Source organism: Erpetoichthys calabaricus, chromosome 5 (genome assembly GCF_900747795.2).
Source record: "Erpetoichthys calabaricus chromosome 5, fErpCal1.3, whole genome shotgun sequence".
NCBI classification, from domain to species: Eukaryota; Metazoa; Chordata; class Cladistia; order Polypteriformes; family Polypteridae; genus Erpetoichthys; species Erpetoichthys calabaricus.
This window is the reverse complement of record NC_041398.2, coordinates 219,752,241-219,767,686: the sequence shown is the minus strand read 5'-3', so window position 1 is coordinate 219,767,686 and position 15,446 is coordinate 219,752,241. Positions and strand designations below refer to the sequence as shown.

The following is a 15,446-nucleotide window of genomic DNA, read 5'->3' as shown; positions in this document are numbered from 1 at the left end:
ATGAGTATAACAACATGCATGCGATTTATAAGGCATACTGAGTCTGAATCTGCTCCTGTGATTTTTCAAGTTATGAATGGCAAGTTGAACAATTTAACAATCTAACAATAATCTTCCCCACTTTCTGTGGAGTCTTTAATGACAGAACACATAATATACAGTAATATGAAACACAAAACATACAAGAATCCAGAAAACATAAGCTTATTCTCTTTTTTCCTTCCAGCACACTGGCTCAGTAACGCCATATTCCGCATAAACAAAAAAAAATAAAATTCTTAGGAAGTCTAGTGATACTGAACATAATGATAATGTTCTATAGACTTTTTGATTTTGTATAATGCCATTCTACAACAGATATCATGCTAAAGCGCCATTAGAAATTTACATTTATCATTTACAGTTGGCACACAGGCAGTTTGAGTAACTTCAGGATTGGACCTTGAACCAGCAGCTTTATGATTTATGATTGTATATAGGCCAACAGGCCATAAAAATAAGACAACTTCAGATTAAAAATTGCAACATACATTGAGGCAAAATATTTTAAGATTAAGTACAGCTTTCTACTAGTATTTTATTACAAAAATACATTTTTTTTTTTTTTTGCAGTTTTATCTTGATATTATGTATTTTAATGTTATTTTGCATTTACTTCCTACTAGTAAATATGTACAGTGTTATAAAATGTTGACCTTGCTCAGTAAATGGGAATTCACAACACAAAACATAAGTAAACTGAATGTAAATATTAGCTTATTTGCAATGGCTACAGTTATTAATAAGTAGAAGCCTTGTCTTATTTTATTTTTATTTTTTTACTATTGTAGAGCTCATTGGAACAGGGACAGAAACTCCATACTGCAGGGTTCATAGCCTGGAAGCAAAACTACAGCCCAAAAGACTTGAAGCAGCAGCCTCACAACTTACATGACAAACCCACCCAGAACGTGCAAATGACATTTTATTTCCCAGCATACTGAGCAAATACCAAGATAATGAAGATAAAGAAGAAGAAAAGCTGAAGACTAAACATTTCCCGTTCATGTTACAAATTATCTTAATGTACTTTACCTAAAATCATAAATAAAATACTTAGATCTATTTCAAATCTTATAAAACCATTAATTAGGTTTTAGTTTTACAAAAACGAAATTCTCCACACTACCGATCTTTTCAGAAAGGGGAACTGAAATTTAAAACTATTTATGGCTGGTAAAATTTACAAAGTAACCTCAGGTGCTAGCAGCTTGCCTCATAAAGATGAATCCTTTAGTGTTCAGTTTAACTTAACACTTTTGTGTTCTGGGTTAAAAAAATATACAAATATATATCCTTCTAATAAACTCAGTAACATTTCAGCCTTATCAAAAAATTGAGTTAACTGCCATCAGGAGTAAGGGGTGGAATGTGCAATGTGCCAACTGCTGATAACCAGCCTGAATGCTTCAGAGCAAGGAACCAAACCTTCACTGTTTAGAGAAAATGATGTTCTTTTACATTTTTCAAAAGGAGAATCCTTTCCCTCTTACTAAGTGGTATCTACTGTATGGAAGGTTATGCAACAGAGACTATAATGTATAATTAATATATTTTGACACTAGTATTATCAAAGACTAGGACCACATAACTATTATGAATGGTACTTCTTAATTCTCATGGAAATATCTTGTGCCTTCTATAAATATGTTGTTATGTACACATAGTAGAAAAGCATACTCCTTATTCTTCATGTGGCATATTGCTTTGTCACATAAATTGTGTACAGTATAATAAAAGGTAAAAAGTGCCACTTAGTAACATGTTGTTAAATGTACGGCAACAAACAGGAACTTAAATTTAAATCACCTTTTCCTGATATTTTACATTTCGTATACAAAAAAGAAAAACCAAATTAATAGAAATGAAAAGCCACTGTGGCTTGGAGATTAACAAATAATGTTGTCCACCTCTGCTACAAACAAGTGTCAGTTTTGGCAGGAGTCGCAGTACGGGAAATTATGACGGCACTAGGTTGGGAAACAGATTTCCTAGAAAATACACCCTTTGTTGGAAAAGTCTTTTTTTTTTTTAAGTCTTCATAATGCAGGAAAAATAAAGTGGCACTGGATTTGGTAACATTAGCTTGGGCAGTAATAAGCAGGTTTCATTTTAGGGAAGCTTTACATATATTGTACAATAGTATCAGTTAGGCTTTAAGTCAAACATAATCCTCGGAGATGTGTTTATTCATTCCGGGCAATGGAGTTTTAGCTTACTCTTCTTGTAGTTTATATTATTTCTACAGCAAAATACTATTTAAATAGTTAAAATAAAGAATTTGGCAATACAGAAATTGCAAGTTCTATTGACTCATTGCTGTTGTTTGCCTAAACATACAAGCAATACAATAATTCTGAACCATTACTACCTATCCTCTATTCTGTTTCTTTTCTCAGTGTCATGTTGTGGCATTCGGTACCACTGCTCTAATTCCACATTCTTTTCCTGCCCAGAAAAAAATGTCTGTGATATTGGGAGCCATGGAATCATCAGATCTAACTGGTACTGTAGAATACTCAGGAGGGGGTGGGCGGCAGATCTCCAGGACTGTGACGATGTCGGACTTTGTCTTTGCCTGTTATAACTGGCAGTGGACACCAAACAAAGTTTACTATTTCTAGGGATGCTACTGACTGGAGTTTTGTTTTATTTCCTCTCCTCGATTTTTACAACTGGCTATGGTTCAATGATAATGTTAGGGTCCATACATGTTAATCAGTTTGGAATGGCTCCGTTTCACTGTTTGTTTAAAGAAATTGGTATCTTCATATGTATGCATTAGGTAATTAGTAATTTGTAAAATATGTAATAGCATTTTATCTGTGAATGTGTTCCAACTGTCTAAGCCTGCACTTAGTGAACAGCATCACACAAAAATACACTGAGTTGAATTGAATATTATTAATATGTACATAATCAAAAATATTCATCCATTAAAAACTAGAAATGTCTTGACTTTTTGGCCATAAGCATTTATCAAAATTCATGCTTTACTTAACTGATTATGAGAATTATGGTCTTCGTATGCTATGTCTGTTTATTTATATATCCTGTCAATTTCCATCCATCCATTTTCCAACCCGCTGAATCCGAACACAGGGTCACGGGGGTCTGCTGGAGCCAATCCCAGCCAACACAGGGCACAAGGCAGGAAACAATCCTGGGCAGGGTGCCAACCCACTGCAGGACACACACAAACACACCCACACACCAAGCACACACTAGGGCCAATTTAGAATCGCCAATCCACCTAACCTGCATGTCTTTGGACTGTGGGAGGAAACCGGAGCGCCCGGAGGAAACCCACGCAGACACGGGGAGAACATGCAAACTCCACGCAGGGAGGACCCGGGAAGCGAACCCAGGTTCCCCAGGTCTCCCAACTGCAAGGCAGCAGCACTATCCTGTCAATTTGTCTTTACTTAATAAAAAGTTGATCACAAAAAAAATACTGGTACAAAAATAAAGCTTGGTGAATAAATTATCTCATAGTTTTTCACTATAGGTAACACAACTGTACAGGCATTATGAAAAAATCATTACTTAAGTTCCTTTTAACATATTAAAGATGATATGTAGCACTAGAAAAGGTCCAGAGAAGAGCAACTAGGCTGAGTCCAGGGCTACAGGGGTTGAATTATGAGGAATTAAAAGAGCTGAACCTATACAGTTACAGTTTAAGCAAAAGAAGATTAAGAGGTGACATGATTGAAGTGTTTAAAATTATAAAGGGAATTAGTACAGTGGATTGAGACTGTTATTATAAAATGAGTTCATCAAGAACACAGGGACACAGTTGGACACTTGTTAAGGGTAAATTTTGCACAAACATTAGGAAGTTTTTCTTTACACAAAGAACGATAGACACTTGGAATAAGCTACCAAGTAGTGTGACAGAAAGTAAGACGTTGGGGACTTTCAAAACTCGACTTGATGTTTTTTTGGAAGACATAAGTGGATAGGACTGGCGAGCTTTGTTGGGCTGAATGGCCTGTTCTCGTCTAGAGTGTTCTAATGTTCTAATGTTCTAATGTAATACACTCCAGTAGTGACACTTTATGTATATTAACTGTGTCTTTGCTAAGTAAGCATCCATTCATCCATTATATCCTAACTACAGGGTCACGGGGGTCTGCTGGAGCCAATCCCAGCCAACACAGAGCGCAAGGCAGGAAACAAACCCCAGGCAGGGCGCCAGCCCACCGCAGGACGCATACACACACCAAGCACGCACTAGGGAGAATTTAGAATCGCCAATCCACCTAACCTGCATGTCTTTGGACTGTGGGTGGAAACCAGAGCACCCGGAGGAAACCCACACAGACATGGGGAGAAGCTGGGAAGTGAACCCCGGGTCTCCTAACTGTGAGGCAGCAGCGCTACCACTGCGCCACCGTGCCGCCCAGTTGCTAAGTAACAATTATACTAATTCTGTGAATATTAATTAATGTTAACATACACTTGAGCTTTGCATTTGGCAATATGACTAATTCATAAATGCTGTGATCGTTGTCGGTATTTTTGTCCCTTTTTTATCTAGTCCGTCCTGTTTCCATAATGAGCTGTAATCCATCCATCCAAACACAGGGTCACGGGGGTCTGCTGGAGCCATTCCCAGCCAACATAGGGCACAAGGCAGGAACCAATCCCGGGCAGGGTTCCAACCCACCGCAGGACACACACAAACACACCCACACACCAAGCACACACTAGGGCCAATTTAGAATCGCCAATCCACCTAACCTGCATGTCTTTGGACTGTGGGAGGAAACCCACGCAGACACGGGGAGAACATGCAAACTCCATGCAGGGAGGACCCAGGAAGCGAACCCGGGTCTCCTAACTGCAAGGCAGCAGCGCTACCACTGCGCCACTGTGCCGCCCATGAGCTGTAATGGTAAGTTAAATTTACACCTTAGCTTGACCAACAACAATAACGTTAATTAGTACTTTTAAAAACAGAAGAATGGAGTGGGTCATTTCTAGCGGCTGTTGGGTCTGTGGCAGTTTCTTAGAATACCTACCAAACAAACTTCCGGAAAAATTAATTATATGGGAAAACTGTTAACTACCAGTATAGCCTATGGAATGTCTCTAAATGCAAAGCTTGTATAGGCTACCTTCAGTTGCACATTCCTTACATTAGATTTAGTTAATGTTTTTACAAAATCAAAAAAAATATAATTAGCTTTCTTGTGAATGACCTGTTTCTACTATTGATGCAATTGATTAAACCTCTAAGGAATTGTACTTTAAAGACCAAGGAAGTCAAAAGCAAGGCAAGACTAAAAAAAACAAAAACTGCATTCTTTATTCCTGCTCTGAATTATCCCAGCATAGTCTTACACATACTGTACCTTGGATTGACTAAGAGTATCATTTCTCAGTCTTTGTTTGCTCTTCTGTAATTTACTGGGCATCATTTTCCCAGTGCGGAAATCAAAACAGCTGAGATCAACAGTGTTCCCCAAGTAACGAGACAGCTGGGGCTTGCTCCTGAATTTCTTACCACTGGGACTGGAATAAAAAAACACAAAGGTTTGTTAGGAGCCGAGGATTCCGCCAATGTCGGTTTATAGATTCCTATAAGAAGTATACAGTTGGTCATCAGCAAAGCACTAGACAAATAATTGCCAATGGCTTAAATCTAGTCATTATGCAACATTAAGTCTATGTATTGATTATTAATAAGGGATTTTAGAAAAGAGAATGATATTTGCCTCAAAAAGAGTTAACTTTGTGAATCTATAATTTAAATATGCACATCCTAAATAATGAGCTCAAGTTCATGTTCAAGTTTATTGTCACATGTACAGAGTACAGAGAAATGCTTATTTGCATGTCTCAACAACATGCAATATCTGCCTCACGGTGCACAGTTTTGGCTTTGTACTTGTTTCGGGATATAGACGTGCCTGAAGATACTGGTACACCTACACTTAAAAAACAGCTTTCTATGAACTAATCTGAAACTGACAAATATATTTGGCATCCACAATTCTTCATATCACATTTAACAGAATGGAAACTTTGCTTTCGATTTAGGACTGAGTATATTTTAATTTACTAGCATGGACAAAAATATTGGTACCTGTAACCTAATATTTCATGGCCAGCCTTTGGTGATATTAACAGTCATCAAATGCTTTGAATGAGATTTTTACACTTCTCAACACGTTGTTTGGCCCACTCTTCCTCACTTTTATCAGGTTTTGTGTGTACCTTTTCCAAACTGCAAATTTCAGCTGTTTCCAAAGAGGTTCAATGGGATTCAGCTCAGGACTCATTGCAGGCCGGTTAAGAATGGCTCAACGTTTTTTTTTCGCTCATCCATTCTTGGGTGCTTTTTGAGGTTTGTTTTGGGTCATTATCCAGCCGGAGGATACCATCACCTCTGACTTGGAATCAGCTTTCTGATAATAGGCTCTACATTTCACCCAAAAATGCCCTGATTGTCTTCTGATTTTATTGCACACAGTGTGTCCTGCAAAGCAACATTATTGAGCCTCTCCCATGATTCATGGTAGGGATTCTGTTCTTTTCTTTGAAAGCTTAATTTTTTATTCACTGTGAACACAAAGTTTGTGTGATTTACCAAAAAAAAGCCCATTCTCTTAGAAGTACTGTGGCTCGTCAACATGCATTGTGGGAAACTCTAGAGCTTGTTTGCGTTTCTCTGTTAGAAATGGGATATTTCTAGATCTTCAACAATGAAGTGTCCAGACAGCAAAGATGGAATAAGTTGACCTTGAAAGGCAAACCTGTTTTGAAGTTTTCCTTGGTACTTTCTCTACCATTTGAACAGTGGTTCTCTTCAGTCTTGGGAAAGTTTCCTGGTGGACCACATTCAAGGATGTCGGCTCACATAAGCCTTAAACTTCTTGATAATATTGCCAACAGGTAGTCTTGTCGCCTTTAGATGGACCATGTTTGGTTGTTACCATCTGTCTTGCCTCCTCAGACAACTTCTTGCTTTCTCCTTCACTTTCCCATGTTTAGTGTGACCCAAAACTGTTAAGCAAGTTCTTTTCTCTATTTTAACTGACTGAATGGATGATCACCCCAGTCCCAAAGGTATGATGTCCTAGTGAGCTGAATGACTTCCAGCCTGTCACTCTGACATCACATGTGATGAAAACCATGGAGCGGCTGCTGCTTCACCACCTGAGGCCACAGGTCTGCCACGCCCTCGACCCGCTGCAGTTCGCATGCCAGGAGAAGGTGGGAGCGGAGGATGCCATCATCTACATGCTACACCAATCCCTCTCCCACTTGGACAGTGGCAGTGGTGCTGTAAGAATTATGTTTCTGGACTTCTCTAGCACCTTCAACACCATCCAACCTCTGCTCCTTAGGGACAAGCTGACAGAGATGGGAGTAGATTCATACCTGGTAGCATGGATTGTTGACTGTCTTAAAGACAGACCTCAGTATGTGCGTCTCGGGAACTGCAGGTCTGACATTGTGGTCAGCAACACAGGAGCGCCGCAGGGGACTGTATTTTCTCCGGTCCTGTTCAGCCTATATACATCGGACTTCCAATACAACTCGGAGTCCTGCCACATGCAAAAGTTCGCTGACGACACTGCTATCATGGGCTGCATCAGGAGTGGGCAGGAGGAAGAGTATAGGGACCTAATCAATGACTTTGTTAAATGGTGCGACTAAAACCACCTACACCTGAACACCAGCAAAACCAAGGAGCTGGTGGTGGATTTTAGGAGGACCAGACCCCTCATGGACACCGTGATCATCAGAGGTGACTGTGTGCAGAGGGTGCAGACCTATAAATATCTGTGAGTGCAGCTGGATGATAAATTGGACTGAACTGCCAATACTGATGCTCTGTGCAAGAGAGGCCAACTATACTTCCTTAGAAAGCTGGCGTCTTTCAACATCTGCAATAAGATGCTGCAGATGTTCTATCAGATGGTTGTGGCGAGCACCCTCTTCTACGCAGTGGTGTGCTGGGGAGGCAGCATAAAGAAGAGGGATGCCTCACGCCTGGACAAACTGGTGAGGAAGGCAGGCTCTATTGTAGGCATGGAGCTGGACAGTTTGACTTCCGTGGCAGAGCGACGGGCGCTGAGCAGGCTCCTGTCAATTATGGATAATCCACTGCATCCACTGAACAGGATCATCTCCAGACAGAGGAGCAGCTTCAGAGACAGACTGCTGTCACTGTCCTGCTCCACTGACAGACTGAGGAGATTGTTCCTCCCCCAAACTATGCGACTCTTCAATTCCACCAGAGGGGGTAAACGTTAACATTATACAAAGTTATTGTCTGTCTGTATACCTGCATTATTATCAATCTTTAATTTAATATTTTCTTTATCAGTATGCTGCTGTTGGAGTATGTGAATTTCCCCTTGGGATTAATAAAGTTATCTATCTATCTATCTATCTATCTATCTATCTATCTATCTATCTATCTATCTATCTATCTATCTATCTATCTATCTATCTATCTATCTATCTATTACAATAGGAAGATTTGATATTAAAACATTAGTCTGCTTGAAGGATCATGACAAGACAAGTATTTATTATGACTTCTAAAGAGTTGCAATAATTTTGTCTCTGCCATTTTGGAATGTATTTTTTTTGTTTTATTCCATTGCAAACCAAAGAAATACATGTATGGATAACAAAAAGTACTTTAATTTCAATACTTTTCAAAAGGAATGGTGCATTATTTGAATAAAATGGAAGGGCACCAGCATTTTCAGCCACGTCTGTATATGTTCTCCTTGCTTTTGCATGTTTTTTAACGGAACTATACTTTTCCCCTTACATCCCAACCACGAGCATGTTACATTTGCTGGCTTCTCTAATCTGGCACAGTATGTGTGTGTGTAAGTGTGTATACACTGTGATACACTGGTGTTCTTTCACTGGCTGGTTACCACCTTGTGTCCAGTGGTCCTCCCTGCATCCCCGAACGGGATAAGCAGATCAGAAATTTCAGCACAGTTTGAATTATCCATTCGACCCATCCATTATCCAACCTGCTATATCCTAACACAGGGTCACGGGGGTCTCCTGGAGTCAATCCCAGCCAACACAGGGCGCAAGGCAAGAACAAACCCCACCACAGGGCACACACACCCACACACCAAGCACAATTTAGGATCACCAATTCACCTAACCTGCATGTCATTGGACTGTGGGAGAAAACCCACGCAGAAACGGGGAGAACATGCAAACTCCACGCAGAGAGGACCCGGGAAGCGAACCCAGGTTCTCCTAACTGTGAGACAGCAGCGCTACCACTGCGCCACCGTGCCGCCCACAGTTTGCATTAGCCATCTTTAAATATGCAAGTGCATATAAGAGAAGAATTACTGATAAATCACTTATACGGATTCTGTCAGGATGGCACTTATTCTACAGCTGCATGATTAAACGACACACAAAAGTGCTACAAGATGGAAAGAATATGCAAACCTTGAAAGCAGTGTTAAAGGAAAAAAACTGATTGGAAGCCAACACTTTTAAAGAACGTCTTATCATTTGACATAGTTACAACATTACAATAACATCTGGAGCATGAAGGTCGCTTGAAAGCAACCTTGAAATAATGTTTGTTTTCAGTCTCATGGCGGTAAAACACACTTATTTGTCTCAGTATAAGCAAGAGTTTCATTTCAAATGTTCAAGTGGTGAACACAGGCAAACAAATTTCTGGTATCATTAAGAATTATACTACAGTCTTTTGGCCAGCGTGGTCCTGACACAATTAAAGAGGAAACTGTAATGGTAAATGTCACCTTAGCTAGACTCTATTTAAGTACCCTGAAGTAGCTTAATAGGAATGGTAAAAGATATTCTGCCTTAAACATAATACACACTTTCGCAAATAGACAAGTATGTATAAGTCAAGAAAAATGGAATCTTCTGCTTTTATTTCCTCTGGTTTTACTATTTGTAACTCAGTACTTAGAATTTCAATAAGCATATAAAACATGATAAAAAAGAAGAAGATCTTGCATGGTGTTATTAATCTTTATGTGAATATAGTAGATACATAATCTGTATGTGGGCCTTTTCTCAAGAAAATGCAGGTTCTATAGATACATTTTGGATAACTTGCATTCTTCAAGAATGATTTCAGCTATACTTATTTTTTATTATGTGCAGCTTTAACCTTTTTTTGTTTGGTTTTGTTTTGTAATACTACAGTGTATTTTCCTGCAAACTGTTTTAAAATGAAAATACATACTGCTGTGTAATGTACTGTATATGTTTTAGGCTGTAAATGAACAATTATATTTGTTTCATATACAGCATCTTTCAATAAAAAATAAGGGGAATATAATTAGATGTTTACTATACAAATATAATTTAATGTACATAGTGGAAGCAATTGACATGTAATCATGAACAGATTGTCATTCCAAGAATTCAAAATTTAAATATTAAAAAAAGGTAAAAAATTGATTTTTTTTTTTCCTAATTATAGGAGATGTCCTCCTCATAAGACTAACATTTTTCAAATCTGTACAAGTCAAACATTTAGCTATCTATGAAGCGTCCAATTCCGTTTACACTTAATAATATCAGGACCCTGAGTAGTTCCAATGTATTAAAAAATGTATTCTTTTTGATAAAGCTTAATTCAATTGAAAAATGGCAAATGCTTATAATTTTTATAATTTTAACGAGAACAAAGCAAATATTAATTTAGACTATGTAAATTGTGAATTAAGGAGATTATAATTGCAAAAATATTCCTTTATTTCCCCTAGGAAGCACAATGTAAAAGCAGTAGTGAAAAGGGTGCAAGACATGTCATGTTCAAGTTTAGTATGCAACCCACACCCTGCAGCTGGCATGCAGTCACCCAGAGTAGCAAAGGTCAGAAGAGCAGTTCTATGAATAAAATAAAGAAAGCAGGAGGCGAAAAAATAGGTATTAAAAAACAAAATTAAAAACACTTTACTCTAATTAAAGAAAACGGATCAAAATTATCGGCACTTTCATTAAAATAAAACAAACAGCAACCTAAACAGATAAGAACTTTATTGTCAAAGTCCAAACGTATGGTCTCTATGACTCAGATTTCTGCTGGCACCAGCAGCTATTCTAATTAAGGAAATAAAACAGTCATTCAGCAGCACTATAAGAAGGCCTGCTACCATAAATTGCCACAGTATGTTTGACAAGGTGTGCAAATCACTTCCTGGAGTAATGTGCCTGTTACGCAAACAGACTTCACTGTGAACGTCTGACCAAGACTCTGTTTACAGGTTTAACGCTTTTGAAATGATATTTAGCCTCCGGATGCAGCAATAGCCCTTAGCCTTTGAATGAGTGATCAAAACCTGACACATAGAAGCCTCCCGGTTATCCCACTGCATGCTTATAGCTTTAAACAATAAACTGCGTCTGTAAAGTTGTCATCCTTTCCACACCTGGAATTGCATGACTAGCTATGAAGTAATGCAAGCACCCCGCTGCAGTGGGTAGTTAATTATTTCTAAGATATTTTGGTTATTTAAGTGTATCAGCAAACTCCCACCTGTGTAGTTAATCCTTTACTTTTTCAATTCAGGAGAAGGTTTATAGTTGAGACTTTAATGCCTTTCAAAAAAAAATAGAAGAGAAAAAAATATTTTTTTCTGAGCTATCTTATTCCAATACAAAGTTACACGGACATCCATCAAATCTATACATCCACATGAGGCACAAGGCTCGGACCAAACCTGGAGATGGAATCAGTAGCTATAACCCAAATAGCACAAATCTAGCAGAATTTCACCAGAAGCAACCGTAACTTTCAAACTGTCACTCCATTAACTGCTGACATTTTTTGGCATTATTTGGTTATCTATGTGTCTGTTTCTTTCATGGGAAATACAATAGGGCGTATGCCTAGTTAATACCAAGTTAAAAATATACTGCGTATATTTAATGAGAAAAAATATGACACAAGTTCTGAGGTGACAAATCCCGAGAGACTGCCAGCTGTCACCGGGGCTGCTCTATGATTGCAGGGTTGTAGGCTGCTACAGAAAAACAGCCGGCAAACATCCAGATGGTTTGAATTAAGAAGACCATGTTGTGGGTGTTTGCATATGGCCGTGCAAGCCTAAACGTATCTCAAATGCCAATCCAGGAATCAGATGTCCAAAACAAAATCTTCTCCCATGTTATTTTTAATTGGGCGAACACCATCCAAAAGCACTTCACGTGAATATTCCATCCAATTTGCTCAGAAAAGATTCTGTGCTTCAAGTCCAACTGCTTAATCACAGGGCACACTCAGGTATTATAAAACATGCGCTGTAACACAAAAAGTATGGCAAAAAGAGATTCTCTAGATAGACAGAACTTCATTTGTCCCCCGGGGGAAATTTGGCCTTTTAAAGGAGGTCTTTAAATAAATAAATAAATATACACACACTTTGGTCTGAACACACACATCATAAAGCAAGAAAACTCAAAAGAAAGAAAAGTTCTGATTTGACAGTCCCATTCCTAGTGTGGCATTATGCACACGTATTGCTGTTGGTATAAAGGAGATCAAGTTGCGTTTCTTGACACACTTCTGCTGAATAATTTGTTGACTGAAAATCCTCAGTGTTAGCGTGTTAGAGAGAGGATTCATAATAATGTGGAGTGGTGGCTCTGTGGCTAAGGATCCGCACTGCTATCTGGAAGGTTGCTGGTACAAATCCTAATACTGCTAGAAGGGATCCTACTCCATTGGGCCCTTCAGCATGTCCTTGACCTGAAAATTGCTCCAGGGGTGCTGTACAATGGCTGACCCTGCGCTCTAAATAGGCAAATTCCACATGGGTATTGCATATCAAATAAAATCACTTAGTTTTGTTTTTAATTCTCTCTTTTGCTACGACCGTTAGGATTTCCAGAGTGCATCCCATAACTGAGCCTGTCCTTTTAGTTATCTTGTTGATTCAGTGGGCCTCTTTTGAATTGATGTTACTAGCCCAGGACACCTCAATGCAGAAAATCGTACCGGCCATCACAGATTTATAAAAGATGTAAAGGAGGTCATTTCTCAGGAAAAAGAGCCTGTTTCTGCCCTTTCTTATTTAGTCCATCTGTGCTCTGAGACCAGTCCAACCTGTCATTAATGTGGACCCTCAAGTACTTGTTTGGGTTCCTCTACATTCACTCTCTGAATAGTGGCCAGACACAGAGGCTCTTTGGTGTGCTAAAAGTCAATAATCATTTCCTTGGTTTTGCTGATGTTAAATTGCAGGCAATTCTCTTTGCACCAAGAAACAAACTTTTCCACCTGACTCCTATACTCTGTTTCATTCCCTTCATCAATACACCCCATAAGTGCAGAATCATCGGAGCATTTCCTGCTGTTACATGCCCTGGTGTTATATTTATAGTCTGAGGTGTACAGAGTGAAGAGTAAAGGAGACAGCACTGCTCCTTGTGATGTTCCAGTGTATCAGAAACACAGTCCTCGAGTCCCACAAACTGCGGTCTCCCCCTCAGATAGTCCATTATCCAGGACACCATACGCTCATCCACCTGCTTATCTCTGAGTTTACCCTTTAACAGGGGTGGCTGGATGGTATTGAAGATGCTGAAGAAATCTAAAAACATAATCCTCATAACACTGCCAGATTTATCCAGGTGAGAATAAACCTTGTGGAGCAGACAGATAATTGCATCCTCCACTCCAGTCTTTTTCTGAAAAGCAAACTGCAGTGGGTCCAGGTGGTCTACCACAAGAAGACTCATATACTCCAGGGCCAGTCTCTCAAAGGTCTATTATCTATAAGTAAACTGAGAACAGCTAACAAAATATTTCCAAAATTGTAAAATAACATGACTGTTCTGTTTTGAGTGAGATCTTATTTTAGCCTATACTAAAAGAACAAACAGCTGTAGATAAGATAATAGGTGTACAGGAAGATGTGGATCTCTCTAAGTTGGCAGGAACACACAAATGACATTGTATTACTAAATTACAGTATTTCCAATATTATTAAAGCACATTAAAATAATATAAAATGCAAGTAAGACAGAAAAGAATTCAATTGCTGATAATAATTTCAAAATAATCATCTACAACAATAACAACATTTATATATATAGCACATTTTCATACAAATGATGTAGCTCAAACTGCTCTAAAACCATATTTAGATATTATAAAACCACAAAGTACTCTTTATGAAGCTTGTTAAACAGTATCTTTTTTATTCTTTGGTTTTGTTACATTGAGTTTTTTGCACCCACGATTAACATTGTAAAAGTCAGATTCACAGAAATGTACAAAGATGTTAACATCAGCACAAAGCACTGTTTTACACTTTACAGTATACGCTTTAATTAAAGGACACAACCTATGTGTCAGAAAATGGTTGCATCCAAAGGACAGCAGTCCAGTTTGGCTCAGAACTAGCACTGGAGAACAACATGGCCTTGTATGATAGGTATGCACTTCCATAAGGCTCACAACTGCAACAGAGGGCCACAAATTAGGATCACCATCTCCATCTATGGATGAGTCGGTAAAACAATGTGGTTAACTATTATATTATTGCTTAAGTTTTTTTCCCCCCTGGCTTGTATGTATTTCTATTGTTTTTGCTAAGCTTTCATATTTCTTGGTTATTTTTGTTCATTTTGTTTATGTTTCATTAACTGTGTGTTATGTCTCTAAATGCAAGTTGATTTCTTGCGCTCTGCAAGTGAGACCCTAAGAGGCGGGGCCACCATGACCTTTTAGCCCCTTTTGAGACTTTTTGTTGTATTTTTATATTTTGGTGGACTGTCGTTTCAGGTCAAATTTTTTTTTTTACACTTTTCTTTCCCTTGAGCAACATCTACTATAAGACAGGGGTGGCGAACTCCAGGCCTGGAGAGCCGCAATGGCTACAGGTTTTCATTCTAACCGTTTTCCTAATCAGTGACCAGTTTTCACTGCTAATTAACTGTTTCCCCATCACTTGAATAGCCCTGTTAGAAGAGTTCAGCCCTCTGATTTGATTCCTTTCTTCATTAAATGATAGCCAAGCAGAAATGAGATGTGAAACAAGCTAACAGATGACCAGCTAAGCTGGGGCTTCAAACTCCAACCAATTTCACTCCAATCACTTCCTTAATGAGAAGCCAATTCGTGCTGTTAATTAAACCCGTTATTTAATTCCATGGCTTGTTGCTGCTCTCATTCTGCCACAGCACACATTTCAAAAACTGTTGTTTTTCTGTTCTTTCTAAGAGCACCGTCAAAATGTTTGGTGACCTGAGAGATCAACCTTACCAAACCAGCACCTCTCTTTAATTTCAGATATTGTGTGATGGGCACAGGGGAGCTGGTCATGTGGTGGCTTGTTTTGTGTTTCATTATTGTTTGGCTATTAATTAAAGAAAAAGAAACAACTATGGGGCCTGAGTCAAGTTATTTAAAG

The 15,446-nt window shown here is 38.7% G+C and overlaps 1 protein-coding gene across 3 annotated transcripts in view; it reads right to left on the bottom strand.

Annotated features, from left to right (window-relative positions):
• mbd2 (methyl-CpG binding domain protein 2) overlaps positions 1–15,446 on the bottom strand; it is a 197,461-nt gene that overhangs the window by 146,162 nt on the left and 35,853 nt on the right. For all 3 annotated transcript variants that reach the window (XM_051928022.1, XM_028802574.2, XM_051928023.1), the window contains exon 2: positions 5,400–5,559. In XM_051928022.1, coding sequence (XP_051783982.1) covers positions 5,400–5,559 — 160 coding nt within the window. The remainder of the gene's footprint in view (positions 1–5,399; positions 5,560–15,446) is intronic.